Below are 16,932 nucleotides of genomic sequence, written 5' to 3'. Positions count from 1 at the left end.
ATGTGAGGAATAGTGATATTAATAAGAAAAAGAAATCCCCTTAGAGCAATATCATATTAGAGCAATTGTCAGTAGAATGAGTCAGTATTATTGGAAATCCTTTTGCCTGGTTTTCCAAAAATAAACATAGATGATCAATGCTTATTGCCCCAAACCTCATGTTCACGTTAATTTCCCATTTGTACACATTTTATTAAGACAAAAACAGATAAATTTAACTGTTTCATCGTTACCGTTTGTTCGATTCAATTGCAATCTGAATTGAGACATATTGTTAGCTTAAAAAGGTTTAGAGACATGTCCTGCTTTCCAGGTTTGTGTTTAGTTGTGTTAGTAAGATTTTTATGTAAGGATGTGTAGGAGCTGCATAGAAAGGATTTAGGGGAGACTTATCATGCAGAGAAGTGAAATAGGTTAGAAATGACTGAATAGTTTGTGTTCCATCTATTTAGTTCTACAGAATGTTATTCATCCTACAGAATGGTGCTTAAAAAACTGAGACTTAAAAATGATTTATAGTAATATTTTTTTTGAACTATTCGAGTTAAATCATTTTCGTTACTATATGTAAAGTGTAGATCAAAGTGTCTTGCAAGTCAGGAGATTTAATTATTTGATTAATAAACGGATTGTGCACAATGTGTTAAATATTTAATCACTCACTATATCTGTGAAACTGTCATAAAATTTCAATGAAAAAATAGTTTGTGTGGGTTTCCTCTGGGTGCTCCAGTTTCCTCCCACAGCCCATGGTCATACTGGTAAGTTTATTAGCTTGTAGTGAGTGTTCGTGTCTGTTTGCCCTGCAAATGGACTGGAGTCCTGTCCAAGGTGTATCCTGCCTTGTGTCTGCTGCTTGCCAAGTGAAGGCTATGGTTTCCCCTCTTGATCTGGTCCTGGATAAAGAGATTTAGAAAATGAACGGATGGATGATTCTTTGAAGTGAAAAGGAAAAAACGACAAATCAGGTGATTAAGAGAATGCTTTATCATGCAATTTGGTTTTATTAAAAACAAGTTTGATACAAATAAATAGAGGTAAACAATAAACAATATTTTTTTTACATAATGTATTTAACATTTGCTTCCTTTTTGTACTGTAAACTCAATATGTATGCTTCAGTTTTCTCTTCTCTTTATGGAGTCCATGTTTTACAAAAAATAAAAGTAAATAATAAATAAAAGTGAAATAGTTTCTCCTGGAATATTGGCATTTTCAGGAACAAAACGTCTCAGAGTAATATTATTTCTGTATGTTATTACGGGAAATGAGTTGTATCTATCCATAGGAGTAAAAATTATACTGTGCGGGTGCACACAAAGACAAAAATATGTTTTATTGAACTTATATTGGTAAGAGTTTAACACAGTTCTAAATGAAAGCCAAAAACTTTAAAATGAATCAAATTGGAGCTAAAGTAAAAATAAATGGGTTTGTGAAATGCACTGTAAAATAGATAAAGAAATGCTCCTTGAAACAGCACATTTTTAAGACCGCTCAGTTAAAGATATATAGCGCAATCATGACAAATGTCAGTCATTTAAAGATTTGGCTTTCTGTAAGAATATTTTGTTGGTTTAGGCAGAAGGAGGATCTCATTCCATATAGCAGAAATCCTCAATGTTATTTCCCCTTATTTTCTCCAGCTCCTGACGGTCCAGCAGTCGGTAGTTAAATGCCACACGATTGACAAATTTCCCACTGGATACCATCCTCACAACAGTGTTGTCACATCCGATCTTCATTTGCGCTACAGATACAAACACGCAGGATTGGAAGGTTAGGGTTAAAGACTGTGTTTGGAGTTTCTGACATTGCTCTTAAATGGTTCAACTCTCACTTCGCCAGGTTTGATTTTTTATTTCAGGCTTTGACCCTCAGGTGCAAAATAATGTAAAAACATCATTCCTCCATCTTATGCAGTAAATAGTGCCAGACTATGCCCTGTGTCGTCTCTGACTGTAGCAGGCCAACAAGTGTGTCTTTTTCAGGATTGATTACTGTAATGCCCTGCTCCCTGGGGTATCTCAATCTTCTACGCTGTTGTGTGCTGGGGCAGCAGCATCATGACAAGAGATGAGATGCAAATAGGCTCAATAAAATTATCAAAAAGGCTGGCACTGTGTTGGGGAAGAGCCTTGACCCCCTGGAGAATGCTGAGAGGAGAATGCTGACCAAGCTCACAGCCATCATGAACAACACCTCTCATCTGCTTCATGGTACCGTTATTGGCCAGCCGAGCACTTTTAGCAACAGACTGCTCCAGCTACAGTGTTCAAGGGAACCTTTCCGCAGGTCTTTCCTCCCAGAGGCTGTCAGGGTATATAACGCTGCCCTAGGCTAGGACTGTTAGCCCTTCATTTGCTCGTCTATGGACAGCATGTTGCTCCATTGTACTTTTTGGACAATCAATCTGTATAAACCTATGCACAATTTGCACATATTTTATTGTTCTAACAGTGACTATAATCATCATATTTTGCACACACCTATGTATTTATGTATTTATTTTATATTTATTTTATATAATTTTTAGTCTATTCTGATGTCTGTTTTTTCTTGTCTTGGGCTGGACTGCTGTAACACATCAATTTCCCTTTGGGATCAATAAAGTCTTATCTATCTATCAATTCACTCTAAACAGACTTCAGTATGTCCAGAATTCAGCAGCCAGGATCCTGACCTGGTCACATGCAAGTGATCACATCACTCCTGTCCTGGAGTCCTTGTGCTGGTGTCCTATCAGATTTTGTGTCGACTTCAAAATCCTCATGCTCACCTATATGGCTCTAATTGTTTGGCACCTCAGTACCCATCTGACTTAGTATATCCCTACTCCCCACCTCTTACAATCTTAATTGATCTGATTCTGGTCTCCTGTTTGTCCGCCAAGCTTGCTTACACTGTATGGGCACGTCTCTTGAAATGCCCCAAAGCTCTAGAATTCTATCCCCAAGGACTTCAGAGAGCACATTCAAATCCAGACTCAAAACTTTCTCATTCAGAAAAGCTTTTATGTAATTGGTGTCTGTGTCTGCTCTTTGCAACTCCTACTACATTTCTAATCCCTTGTAATTTTGTTTCTTTGGTACGGTTTTCTTTTGTTTTAACCATTTTTTTTAAAACAATTGATGGACAATGGACAATAGATGGGTTAATAGAGGCACTGTTCATGACACTTGGCTTGCCTGGATTCAGAGGTACTCTTTAGCCAATGCTTAGAAATTACTTTACTGCTGACTGTCATCTCCCTTTTTCTCCCTGACACAAGGCAAGCTAAAGGGTCCAGGATCCTGCATTTCCCAAACTCACCCAACTGCATTTGCGGTATCTCGAGTTTGGCACCTGCGAGGCCAGTTCCCAGTGTGAAAGATCCACACTTACCAGGCCCATTAAAGGAATAGCAAAGGTCCGCCACAGGAAGCATCTTCGATGTGTCGACACCATTGCCTCCCAGGAGCTCCACAAAGTCCCCTGCTCCCCCACAGCCTGTCACCGCTCTCTGAAACACAGGGCGAGAAACTGTAAGGTATCAGAGATCCAGAAGAGCAGCTTCAGGAAGAGTGCTAGCTCCGCTTAGCAAACCTTCACACAGGGAGCATGGAATACACAGCCCAGGGAGCAAAAAGCTTCTCGAGTGTACAAGCTGACAGTAACTGGAATTAAAAGATGGCACCGTCTCCCATTTACAGTAGTGTAGGTGTTTACTCCATTGAATAAGATAAGAAAAGATTGGAAACGTTATTGTCCCCTAGGAAAGGATTTTTATGAACACACTGTGCTTCTGTATATCTGAATACATCACAAAACAAATCTCTTGCACATGCATAACTCATCATAAAAAACATCATGACATATCACACACATCATTTGTTACAGCATAAAATTTTTATACTACCCAAACTGTATTTACCTTTGTATTAACTGCATTAACAGATTAGGGAACACATGAATATTTGTATCTATTCTATCTATCGATTTGGGAGCCCTAAAATGTTTTCCAGAGGAAAGATACTGATACTCAGAATTAAGAATATTAAAAGGATCTGATATGATCTTACACCTATGACCCAGCAAAGCTCACAAACTAATACTCTGATGTCATAATCATGTACCCAGTGAAACCAGTGTAGCACTTTTTCATCATGTTTCACTACAATGTCAGGAGGTCTCTCTAAACAAAGGGTTTACATGCTCATAATCAATGTCAGTGTTGTGAGTAGCTCACAATAAAGAAATTATTTTAAATAGGCAAATATCCGTTATACTATATATTGTTTTTGAATTATGTGGGTAATGATACAGTATGTCTGATTTTTGAGTCCAGCAAATAAATAGCTGTTTGACAACACCAGAAAAATTAAACTTAGCCTAAACATGTTCTTCAGAGGTCTCAGTATTTAATTAAAACATCTCACATACAGTACACAATACTCAATAGAAGTTTTTCTCACTAGCATTATGGGTAAAAATAAAAAACATCTGCTGCCATTTTAAAAATAAAAGTCAACGACCTACAGTACAATTGCAATACAGTACATTAATTGCGCAATAATACTTCAACACTGTTTATTTCTTTGACACTTCAGTTGTGTTGGTCTTATTACAACCCAAAATATTCCCACTGATTCTCACCTTCACTTGAAAATCATTGTAGTGCCCCAAAGTAAGCTCAGCTATTTGGATTTCCACAGGATATATGATGGAGAAGCTGCAATTCCTGTGCTGATGTGGGGTTATCATTGTGAAACTGCCCTCTGGGGTTTGGGAAATGACATTGCATGCTGTTGGAAGAGAAATACAGAAAAACGTTGGACATCCTACAGTACATTGAACTGTTTGATCAGTTCGAATAGAGCAAGCAAAAGGATACTACTAAAAGATAACTACTAGGTGGCTCTGGCAGATTTTAGTACTTTACTATGAGGAAGTCTTGATGTTGATCAGTTGAGACCAATTATTAAAGCAATGCAGACGGTAGTATTGGTTAAGAAGAGTAAATCTGCCACTCTAGTAGGCAAACTAGAGCAGTGGTTCCTGGGTATCCTGTGTGATGGCAGATTCTTCTGCCTAAATACATGCATTTTCAATTGATTTCCATTTATTATCTGATGCATAGTTTGGAATTTACTTTCAGCTCTTAAAACAATGAATGCCATTTGTAGCTGGTATGAAATGTGTACTAATTTGCAGAACTAACCTCATTCAGATGAGTTGTGTGAAACAGATGGACTTAAGCAGAAAGATATAACAGTATTAGATAAATTGTTATTCCCAACTGTGTCTGTACATCATCAATTGACCACTTAACAAGAGATTTTTAGTCAGAAATAAGGACAAGCAGTTACATAAAAATTCTGTAAATAGCTGGTAGCTACCCTTGAAGGAGGGAATTTTTGGAACGCAAGTAAATGACATCAAGTTATCAATAATTGCTGGATATTTTTAGCTTAACTGGAACAAAATTCCAACAGTCATAATGATTCCCCCAACGCCAGGAATGGGAACCACGGAGCTAGAGAAAGGAGGCACTAATAAATATTTCCCTTTTTCCACTACTTTTTTCCAGTACTTTTTCCATGTGCCTCATTCCCACACTGCACTACTTCCACACCATAGTAATTGCCAGATATAAGTTTGTATTAATTTGTTACCTATTTGTGTGGACAAGTAACAATTTCGTCTTAATAAGCAGTTGTCATGTCGGTAATCATGGAAAATTGGTATAATGTAAATCAGTTCCAGGGCTTTTAAATGACTTGATAGAGACATGGGCATTACATTCAAAACACTTTAGTGCTTAAATTTCCACAGGAAAGAGTTTGGGGTTGAATAATTTCGTCTACAAAATTGTATCATGAAAGCTCAGTTCTAGAACTCCCAGGGGCAATAAGACATCCATTTCAATATGGCAGTAGAAGTTTAATCTGAATGTTTGAATATCAGGCCCTGGGATATGCAGAACTCTGCTGTTTTCTGCAAGTTGAAGAATTTCCAGATCAATGTATACTGTACCTTGAAACAGTCTCAAAAAAGTAATTGCCTCTTTTGTAAAGTCTACAATAAATCCTAAAAATAATTAATCCATGACAGGAATGGAATTATATCAAAGTTGGATGGTTAGCCAGTGAAAACCTGTACTGCTTCATAAAATGAAAAATCCATAAATCTGGTCAAGATTATAATCTGGGTAATAAAATATCCATATTTTATATATGTGTCTAAAGTACTTTACACTTTTCTAATGTTTTTGTTACACACAAAATGTGAGCTACTTGACTAGAAAGATCATTGGTAGCCTTGGAATATAGGGTTATATTGAGATTTAATGTTTCCTAGATTACATAAATACTATCAGTTCATGTCTATGCTTAGACATACCATATGAATATCCAACACAAAGCCAGTAACAGAATACATCCATCCAACACATTCACACACCATCCTAAACACACACCAGTAATTAAATAAATAACAGTAGGTCCTGATAGATATCAATGAGCCATGCATAAATGTCAAAAATAAAAGGTACAGCACAGTTACAAAAAGCAAAAGTTGGTAGTGGTTATCTTGACAGTCCTAAGTTGCGTACCAGAGAGAAGAAAGGTAAACAGCGGTTGTGTAGGGTGGGGTGGGGTTAACAGACACAGTGACGTAAAGATCTGGAGAAGATTGGTTCTAAATGTACTGTACATGATTTGCAATCATCCAACACACTTACCCACTCTTTCTTGTCCATTTTCTCTGCCAATTTTTCTCTTGAGCTCACTGAGGGTATGTATCTGTATTTGTCCAATTTTTCCTCAACAGAAAAAACCCGTATTCGAGTTCCATTCTGCTAATACTGGATTACTGCTAAACTGTAACTACATAATGGAGCATTAAGGAAAAAAAATCAACTAGCATCCCCTGACCCCTATCTAAATTGATTATATTTTGTTACATATTAATGTACTTGATGGATGTTAACTAAGATAGCAATTGAATTGGGACTTGGTGATCTGGTACCAGTCCATCAGGATAATTGTGTTACCAAAGACAATTAAATCCTACCCCTAGAATTGCAGTAGTAGCAATTCTACTATTATTATCATCACCATCAAGACAGCTTTCCTTTGCTTGTATACAAAGTGCAAAATGCATATATCTCTATATAAAATACATACTTGTAATTCAGTGAGCAGCTTTCTTAGCTGCAATGTATAATGATTGTGAATTTCATTTCTGTACATTATTATATACAGTATATATAGTCCTGCAAATCATTACTAAGATCATCCAAGGCTATTACTAGGCTTTTGAGTACAGTACAGTAGTTTCTGTAAATGCATAAATATAAATATCCTAGCAACCATCTGATTGCGTCAGTTACTAATGGTGTAATCACAGTTGACCCACTTAATATTGTTGGGTATGACATATGCTTTCTTTCATAACTCAATTTAGTCATTAAAATGTGTAGTTATCAGCTGTATAATATCTGACTTTCTTCTATTTGTACATTATAACTCGACAGGCATAGCAATTTGGAGGGGGTTTTATGTATAACTATGGGGGAGGAAGCAAATTAATAGTAATACAGCTTGAGTAAAGGACTAGTATGTGCCTTGCAGTGAAGACTGCAGACGTACATGAATTAACTCCAGCAGTAATATGTGAGGTCACTGGTGAAATCATTGTTTACAATGAGTGTTGTTTTCATATCATTTAGCAAATGTTATACTGTATACAGTATATGCATTCCAAAACATTGAATAAAGACCTTGTATCATTATAGTAAAAAAGCTACAGGAATAATTTTAGTGACCGTGTCGATGGCAATTGTTAAAAAATAACTCAAAGATCCAGTACACATACTGTATGCATGTATATTTTTCTCATATAAAAGTGTGTTTGGAAGCTGAAAAAACGTAATTTGTTATCTCACAGGCATTTGGCAATAACATACACCCTTTCTTCCCTATTAGTCTATAAACTAATAGTTGTACTGTATTAAAAGGCTTTGGGAGAAAAGACCTTTCTTAACAGATCTGATATTCTCTTTGTGAAAAAACAATTTGTATCCACAACAAGCAACAATTAACTCTTAAGCATTAGGGGAAGGTGGCCTCACTCTGATTTTGTAGAATAAAACTATTGAACGCTGTAACTGTAAACTTGAAATACTCTAACCAGATTAGTCTAGCTGCCCATTTTATTGAGTAAAGTGTGATTCTTATTTCTTTTCAGCACTGTGCTTTGCTCCTGCTCTTGAACAGAAGCAGGGAAAGGTTTCCTTGAATCCCTTGAACAATTTGGTAGCAGCTCAAATCGCTATTGACAGGCTCACATGGACATGGGGACTTACGGAAAGGGTTGTTGATCTTCTTAACAGTGATGGTGAATCCGTTCCCTGCTGTGCGCATTCGGAAAAAGAGCATTGCCACATTCTGTGACGACCGGACAACTCTCCTCATGCTGCCAGTTTCACAGTAGTCTACATATCGTTCATAGAGAGGGAGGGGGTGATCCACAGAGCTAGGAAATTTCTCTCCTTTCAATATCCATCCATCAAACGCCTGCAAAGAGGAAACTAGATTTAATCATGCAGTCCTAATCGGTGGGTGTGTTCGGTGTCATCTGTGTATTGTTACCTGTTATGAATTGTTGCACGAACCATTGCAATGTATAGTTTCCCTGATGTAATTTTGACACATAATGAAGGAATTGGGTTTTTTAAACAGCTTTTCATAATATCACAGTGCTGTTGAAAGTTGAAAACTGCATTTAACTTTTCTCTGTCACTTAACTTTAGACCACATATACATGATGCTGGTTTTGACTGATGATGATACAGAGTATTTTTACACCGGAACATACAAAAGCATACTCATTTTACTCATCTTTATGAGTCCAACAAGTGAAATAAATTACAGTACTGCTCAAAACATGTTATCACTGCATAATTTAAAATTAAAAAGATGTTCAAACTAGGATCACACAGATTTCAGTGACAGAGTGTGGAGCTGCAATTAAAGCAAATAAAAAACATGACTGTGGGTTCATTGCTGTGTATTGGCAAGTTTAGGCAAGTTAGATTGGACCATGGCAATGGAAAACCGATAAAATAAGATAAAAGACAAGGAAGAGGGTAAAGAGGCCTGATTCATCTGGGTCTTTTTTGATAATAGAGTATAAACAAGACATTTTTGTTTACTTTATTCTCATATTTGCTCCATTGTGCTCATTTATGTGATATTTATTTAAAGAACATAATGTCTGGAAACTTATATTAATGTTTTCCCTACTGTTTTATTTTATGGCATTCCCAAAGGATAAAATATACAGTAATATCAAAAACATACTGATAAAACACATTTTTGTTGTTGGAAGGGAAAATTATGCAGAACATAAAGAAATTAAATTAAAAAATCACTAATAATTTTAGTATTTGCTTGATTGAATATTGTCTATTCGACATTAAATTCCTAACTAAAGAAAAACACATTAAAAAGCTTTACAAAGTTTACAATTTAGCCATTCTACCCTCGTTCTCACAGTGCTCTTTCTTTTAAATTCAAATGCATTGAACTTCTGTTTAAAATGGTATTGCATTCAGCTTAATTGGAAGACTAGCTTTCCTCTGAGAAAAGTAATTCTGCAAAAGATGGAGAGCAGATGTGAAAGTCTCCCATTACATGTGCTTTAAAGGCACAACATTATTGTGAAATAAGGACTATATTTTTAATAATCAATTTTAATTAGTTGTAATAGATTAAGTAATTTCTAAAAACTAGAATTTTTGTCATGCATCTAGCATGTTCAAGGAAATGTATGGTATATAAAACTATCATGCTTTAGTGACTCAGTGCCTTTGTAAAGAATTGTTGTTTCAAGTAAAGAGTAATATGATGTTTTTGTATATAAATATGCCCAATTAATACTTTTGAGGCAGTGTTATCATTAACTAGAAATATAAATGATTCAGTCTGGTACATAAAAGCACACAGTAAGTCTCTTCAGTCTTTGTATAGGTCTCTTACACCTGCAAATATTATACAGTGTTAATTATAAAAACTCTGCATTTCAGTTCTATACCTAAAATTGAGACCAATTTATGTTGTTAGTGCTTGTTATGTTGTTATGATTTGTGCTGAATTAGAAATGCCAAGCGAGATGCTAAAGATATGGTAGTTCCTATATTATTATACAGCTGTTAATCAGTCCTAATTGCACCATACTGTACCTGTAAAGGTGAATGACACAGACCTACAGTAAGTGTGTTGTTAAGAAGCACAATACTTGTCATGTAAGAGCCACATGGGAAAAAGAGGTGATCCAATGTATTCCTTCAATCCATGCATTTTCTATTGTATCTAATATGGGGTCGTAGGTGAGCTGGAGCCTATCCCAGAAAAAACAAGGACAAGGCAGCCATCAAATGTATTAGCACTGGCAAAATTAATAGAATGAGCAGGAGGATTTGGTGAAGTCAATGGAACACATTGATTGGCATATGTTCACTTTTTGCTTATATTCAGCTCTCAATCATTTACAGCTATGATAAAGAACAGAGGTACCTTGCCTGGTGTTAGGAATAGTTATTTAATAGTATAAATTTGTAGTAAATATAAGATATATACAGTAAATAATTCAATATATTTGCTTCTAATTTGTCATAATTTATTAACTTACATAAAAAATGATTATTTAAAATATGAGAAAGTTTAAACCATACTGTATGAACAACTGCAACAATGTTTATTGTACCAATACAATTTTTATCAATGCTTGCATCAGCTACCTAGAACCTGCAGAGCATAGACAAATTAACATATTATGCAAATTTGGAATTCTAACTATAGATATATGCTAAACCTTTTTCAGAACAGAATGGCCTTGGAGATATAAACTTTGAAATTGCTACAAAATCATAAAACAATTTTAAAAATGCCAAACAGTTTGATAGTTATCTTATCAACAGGGGATTTATATAAAACTTCAGATTAAAACTCCATTACCAGTGTTTGTTGAGAGAAAAGGCTAATGTTCCATGTTCCTCTTCTTACTAGATATTGTAAAACTATAAGGTCAATGGGGGGGAAAGGGTTTATTTTTTGTACATAATTGTTGCTTCACAGGTCCTTGTCAATCTGTGGTGAATACAGTATAGACTTAATTGTTGCTTCACAGGTCCTTGTCAATCTGCTGTGAATACAGGAATAAAAGCCATGAACATTTCTTCAGCAGGATGATGGATTACCTTAATGAAGTCACCTCCACTGCAGTCTATGTTGACAGAATTGTATTCAATGCTGATAATCTCATGGGGTTCTCCAATGAAGAAGGCTGCACAGTTAAGTTGTGGATGATCGGCTGTGAATGTAAATTGTCCCTCCATGGCCAGCATGTCTATACACCCTGAAAAGAAATAAAATGCTGTCATCGGGAGGTGGTACCAGAACCGTATTTACTGCATTGAATAGCGGTGACTTTATTTTATGTGCAGCTTCAGTAGCTGCTGAGCTTATGGGTGCCATTCTTGTAGATCGCAGGAGCCTCAGATTGGTTTTAAGACAAACCAAAGAACTCCTTTCTTAGAAATGACTGGAAGTCTCTGGGTGGTTCTCTGTACAAAATTGAAAATACATTTCATGCTACTTTCAAAGCCAATCATGATAAAAAAGGTTCATGCATTAAAATCTTGGCACAACATAAGCTTTTTATGCTAGCATTTTAAATGTATATTGATAAGATAAACAATAAAGGATCATAGCTACAGTGTACTATTTATGAATATCTATATACAGTATAGTATTGGAACCAATTGCATTTGTTGCATTTTAAATGTCTCTCAGCAAAGATTTCTGATCTGATGTCATTTCTGTATATTACCATGGAAGGAAAAGCAGGATATCAGGTTTACAAACAGAGCAAGTAAGAAATAATAATCATCATTTTACAAATCTATCATTGTATATCCTGTCACTCTATCCGTCATTCAATTTTATTTTCATTTATTTTTTATGGTTAAGTTTACATTTTTTATTTAAGGTACCCCCTGATGCACTATTATCATACTCATGGCAAAAAAAAGAAAGAATACAAATTTAGATTAGGATTAATCTAAGTCTGTATGGTTTAACTGTATCATTTGATTAACTATCATCTATCTAATATCAATAAATATTATATTTATTTTTCATATCTTACATTATGTCGTAATTCCAAACATAAATGTCAAAATGTTTGACATGATTTCACAAAACAATTGAAAAAAAAATTAAAACAATTGTTATGTGTTTTCCAAATAAGCCTTTCTATTAATGAATCCCACTTACAAATAGATGAAAAGGAGTGTATTTGTCCTTTTTTAAAAAGTTGGTACTTTCTTACTGGAAGAACCTGAGACATACGATATTACAGTATAATATTCAAGTTCACTTACTTAGCGGTCGGCGATACACAAATTCTTCAGATAATTCTCTTTTGATTTCTGAATTAAGTAGCGAAAATACTGCTTCTGGGGTAATGTCATTGTCCTGAAGGCACAGAAGCACAAAACAGTTTAATGTTATTTTTTTTTAATCAATGAATTCGAAGTTGAACATTTTTTAAATCAAACCATTTCTGTTACATAAATTGTCGGTCAATTTAAACTGTGCGGGCAAGTGCGCATATGAAACACACACAAAAAAAAAATTTAGAAATGTAACAGATTTTTTCTTAAATGAAGCCAGTAACATAAATAACACCGTTATTACCAGCATGATCCGATGTCTGTACAAGGCTAAAAGTTCACGTCTTAGCCGCTTGATAACTCCCCACCAGGTAGATCCAATCTATATTTTAATGTCAAATTCTAAGAAAATCACAGTGAATGTAAGAAAGAAGAGCGAACTGTTAAACTCACCTCCAGGTATCTGCTTTCTCCCTTGAGAGCTGACAGACAGATCAAGAAGAAGTACAACTGCACTCTGAAAGCCACAGACATCGCAGCTCTCCTGACAGCACTTAAGGAATGAAAATACTGATACTATAGCCAGAACGCCCCTTTTATAGAAAGCGGAGCTTTGTTTCATGTAACGCTCCGGTACAGATCAATTGATAAGAATTCTATTGCCATAGGCTAACCTGTCTAACTGCCAGAATTACGTTATCGTGACGAGGACCGAATCCAATAACTGCCCCGATGTTAAAAAGTATCTGGCAAATTAAATAGCCTGTCTATTCCAAGTCCTCATCAGTGGTCTGTCAACCACAATAAAATTAAATACACCGTAAATAAATGCATACTTTCTAATAGATAAACGATTGGAAACCATCCGTTTCACATGTCATCTTAAATAATGTATTGTTAACTTTAATATGGCTATTACCTTAATAGTAATGAATTCATTGCTTTATTTAGTTACGTAGCAGACCTCCGCTTTAGAAGTTCTTCGAACTGAAAACAATTGAAATTGTGTTTTCTTACATTAGTATTGAAGAAACGCTGTAATGATCGCTTTGGGATAACATATTTTTAATTAAAATATTAACCTATTCGGAAAGCTAATAAACCATTGTTGAAACAAGATGCACAGGAAAATACTTCACGAAATACTTGACTCATCATTGTGGCTTGTTTGATACCAGGTACAGTATGTTACTCTTCACACTTTTATTAGTCTTCCTCAGAATGATTTATTTAGAAATGAATTTTCCAGCAGTTATTGCAATCTGTGTGTATAGTTTAGGTACATTATCAAGCATCCTACAAGTGTAAGGCACAAACTCAACTGCAAATAGGAACCTTTTCAGTTGCCTTAATACAAATATGTTCTTTGCATAAAATGAAAGAGCTACAAGCATCACCTATTGAGAGAAGAAATGTCAGCGCACGGAGAGCTGATATTTACTGGTAGCACCATACAGTAGTTATTCATCCCACCCTCTAGCTTAAGGACCTATATCAGTAGTTCTTCAGTAACAATCATTGGAAATTATCTAATTATTCTAATAAAAAAACATTAATTTGAGTTAACATAAACTGTAAATAAACTAAATAAATGTGTGAACTATTTAAATCACCCGTGTCGTGTCATTACGGCATAACTCTGTAAGAACGCAGGAGATTTCCGAACATTCCTAAAATGCGTTTTTCTTTGGGGCATATTTTCTCTTACGTTCTAAGGAGTCACAGGTAGAAAATGTCCATTTAAATCAAATTGCACACATTGAAGTGCCAGCTTATATATTTGCATTAAAACCAGGAGTTTTACAATGGTGATGATTTTCACCCCTGCCCTGCTTGCTGTGAACGCCAGTGTTAATCGTCTGTGACAGGCAGAGCCATCAAATGCAGAGTTCATCTTCCTTTGCTATTTCCAACACTCTACATTCTTTCACTCTGACATTCTTCTGTCTCATCAGCTATCATAGATGTGGATCTTGACATTGCTCTTCTGAATCAATTGTGTATACCACACACAGTCTGTTGATGTAAGAAGAAGCCATTTAACCTACTGTACCAGCATGATTTTGGACTGTGGAAGGAAACTGGAGCACACAGGGGACACCCACAGAAACACAGAGAGAACAAACAGAATCCACTCAGAAGGCAACCCAGGTCAGGAATTGAACCAGAGCCCCAGTGAATTTTGACTGCTCTTTGAAGCCAGCCAGCTGCCACTAGAAACTGTTTCTCTTGAAATTTAAATAATAATAAATACTTGTAATTACAAATAAAAATAGTTCATTACAACAATACAAATTTGCTGTTCTTCTCTATTGTTCTGAGGGTCCAAATATTTGTGTTTTTAAAACACAAACTGTACAGTATTAGATTCCCAAGGTATAAAGCTGTGTGCCCATACGATTTACAATGAAATGCTTCTGCAGCTTGTGCATTTCAATGTAGTTTATTTTGTTTTCTGTCCTAAAGAATATATTGTTATACAGTATACGGTACTGTATATACTAATTGTATATACTGTGATATATAATAAGATCACAAAGGGAAACAAAGTCAATTTCTGTCCAGAAAAGGAATTTCTTAAACAGGTTAATTTGTCTGAATCTCTGCAGTCTTGAACAGAAGAGACCACAAAGGGTTCTTTGATTATTACTAGTATAGAAACCAAAAGATTCGAGCCTGAAGTGTCCGTTCATCAAGACAAGCTTTATTGTATGCATACAATGAGCAATGCATTGGAGGCTTATTGTTGTACTGCTCAGAGGGAATATGGCTCTACACAGCTTATACAGTATATACTTTTCTCTACCCCCTCACCCCCCACCCCTCCTGTCTTTGGGGTACTTACTCAAGCAAAAACTCAAGGGCTCAGAGCGCAATTAAAACATTCCTTTCTTAACAGGGAGGTTGGTACAGAAGATGGAAGTTTAGTACAGAGAGGGAGAAGCACCTGTGCTAAAGAAATCATGAAGGTTAGAGTTTAGCAAGTGGATTCAGCAGGATTTCACAGCTCCTACCTCTATATAAGTACAGAGTAACATACAGATTCTGCTAGTGGACTCCATCACTAGCAAAAAAAGCAAAAGTGGTAACCTTTACCTCTAAAGTGGTAACCTTTAGAATGTTCTTATGACTGGAAATTGTGTCCAGAAAATGACTCTTGTTACAGGTTGAGGGACTGTAGGTGGAGGTCTCTATGAGAATCTAGACACAATAGGTAATGCCTAATCAGTGTCAATATGTCCACTTCCTATAGCTTCAAAGGGATGTTTACTTAATTGGGTAAATGATTAAGACTGTCAAAAGTGTAGGATAAAAGACAGAGGACAGAACAAGGAAACGGAGGGAAGAGCACAAAAGAAAGGAGAGAAAGGGAAAGAGAGTCCCTTGTTCAAGATCATCCCAAAAAAACTCTGGAAGTAAGAATCTGAAACTTTTTAAGGAACTTGAAGTTCCTGAGTAAAGAATCCCTCAGTTTAAAACTGCCTCTCTGATAATAGAGAGATAGGCGCCCATTTGTTTTGTGGCCTCTGTGTAAGAGAGAGAGATTTCATCTTAGTTTGTATTTATTTCTGTTTAGTTTAGAAGGTAGCTTATCTCTTCTTTGGCATTATTTAACCAAGTGTTCCTGAATCATTATTCTTTTCACTAAAGCTGTACCAGAGAACAAAGAATTAATATGCCTCAAACTAAACCAGCTGCTCAGAAATATTCCTGGAGATAACCTTACTAGTTGGGGGTTAAGATTATTTTATTAATTGACTAATCTGCGCAGTCATTTCCTTTGATGTTCTGAATTTCATAACCTCCCATTTGTAACAATATGCAATGAGACATTGAAAGGTAAAGCTACATCAGCATCTGCTGTAAGAGTTCAGGTGGGTAGCTGCATCAGCATGCATAGGCTGCAAAGGAACACGTAATAGGCTTATTCCATGCTGAAAAGAGAAGAAAGGAAACACAATGTTTCGGCTGTGGAGCCTTCTTCAGGTGTCTGGACACAAAAAACGTAGAGATAACAGTAGAGAGAAAGTTACACAAAATAAATATAGAGGGGAGTATCTAGAGCAAAGAAGATATTGTCATACTGATAAAAACAGATAAACATGTGAACCTATAGGTCTCAAGACTAATGTATCCAATGCTCTTTCCTTTAAAAAAATGCAGGAGTATCTTGAACCTGTCTTGAGTATCTCGAATGTTTGAGTCAACATCATATGATGCTACAGGTAGCAATTTATTTCCATCTATAATTTTTTTTTTATTGACAGAATACATATATACATATATCCAAAAGTTGAGATCACCAGGCGTGTTTTCTTTTTCCCACCAATTCATATAACGTGATATAAATCTCTAGAGAACAGTAACAAAGTTACTCTTTCTCTGCAAAGTGTGTAGCAAAGAATAGTTCTTGGAAAGAAAGAATACTCTGTCTACAACTGTTCACATATAACTACTAAAAATGAGTGAGGAACACTTTCAAATTTGAATTC

At 35.6% G+C, this 16,932-nt stretch overlaps 1 protein-coding gene across 1 annotated transcript; it reads right to left on the bottom strand.

Moving 5' to 3' along the window:
• Positions 1-964: 964 nt before the first annotated feature.
• On the bottom strand, positions 965-13,045 carry crhbp (corticotropin releasing hormone binding protein). Its single transcript, XM_006626716.3, has 7 exons — positions 12,893-13,045; positions 12,428-12,521; positions 11,243-11,400; positions 8,348-8,558; positions 4,636-4,784; positions 3,385-3,502; positions 965-1,750 (listed from the first exon to the last, which is right to left on the bottom strand). The coding sequence occupies exons 1-7, from the start codon at positions 12,971-12,973 to the stop codon at positions 1,596-1,598; spliced, it is 966 nt and encodes a 321-aa protein (XP_006626779.1). The 5' UTR covers positions 12,974-13,045; the 3' UTR covers positions 965-1,595.
• Positions 13,046-16,932: the final 3,887 nt, after the last annotated feature.

This window comes from Lepisosteus oculatus, chromosome 3 (assembly GCF_040954835.1).
Source record: "Lepisosteus oculatus isolate fLepOcu1 chromosome 3, fLepOcu1.hap2, whole genome shotgun sequence".
NCBI classification, from domain to species: domain Eukaryota; kingdom Metazoa; phylum Chordata; class Actinopteri; order Semionotiformes; family Lepisosteidae; genus Lepisosteus; species Lepisosteus oculatus.
The sequence above is the reverse complement of the archived record's forward strand: the minus strand, read 5'-3'. Positions and strand labels throughout refer to the sequence as shown.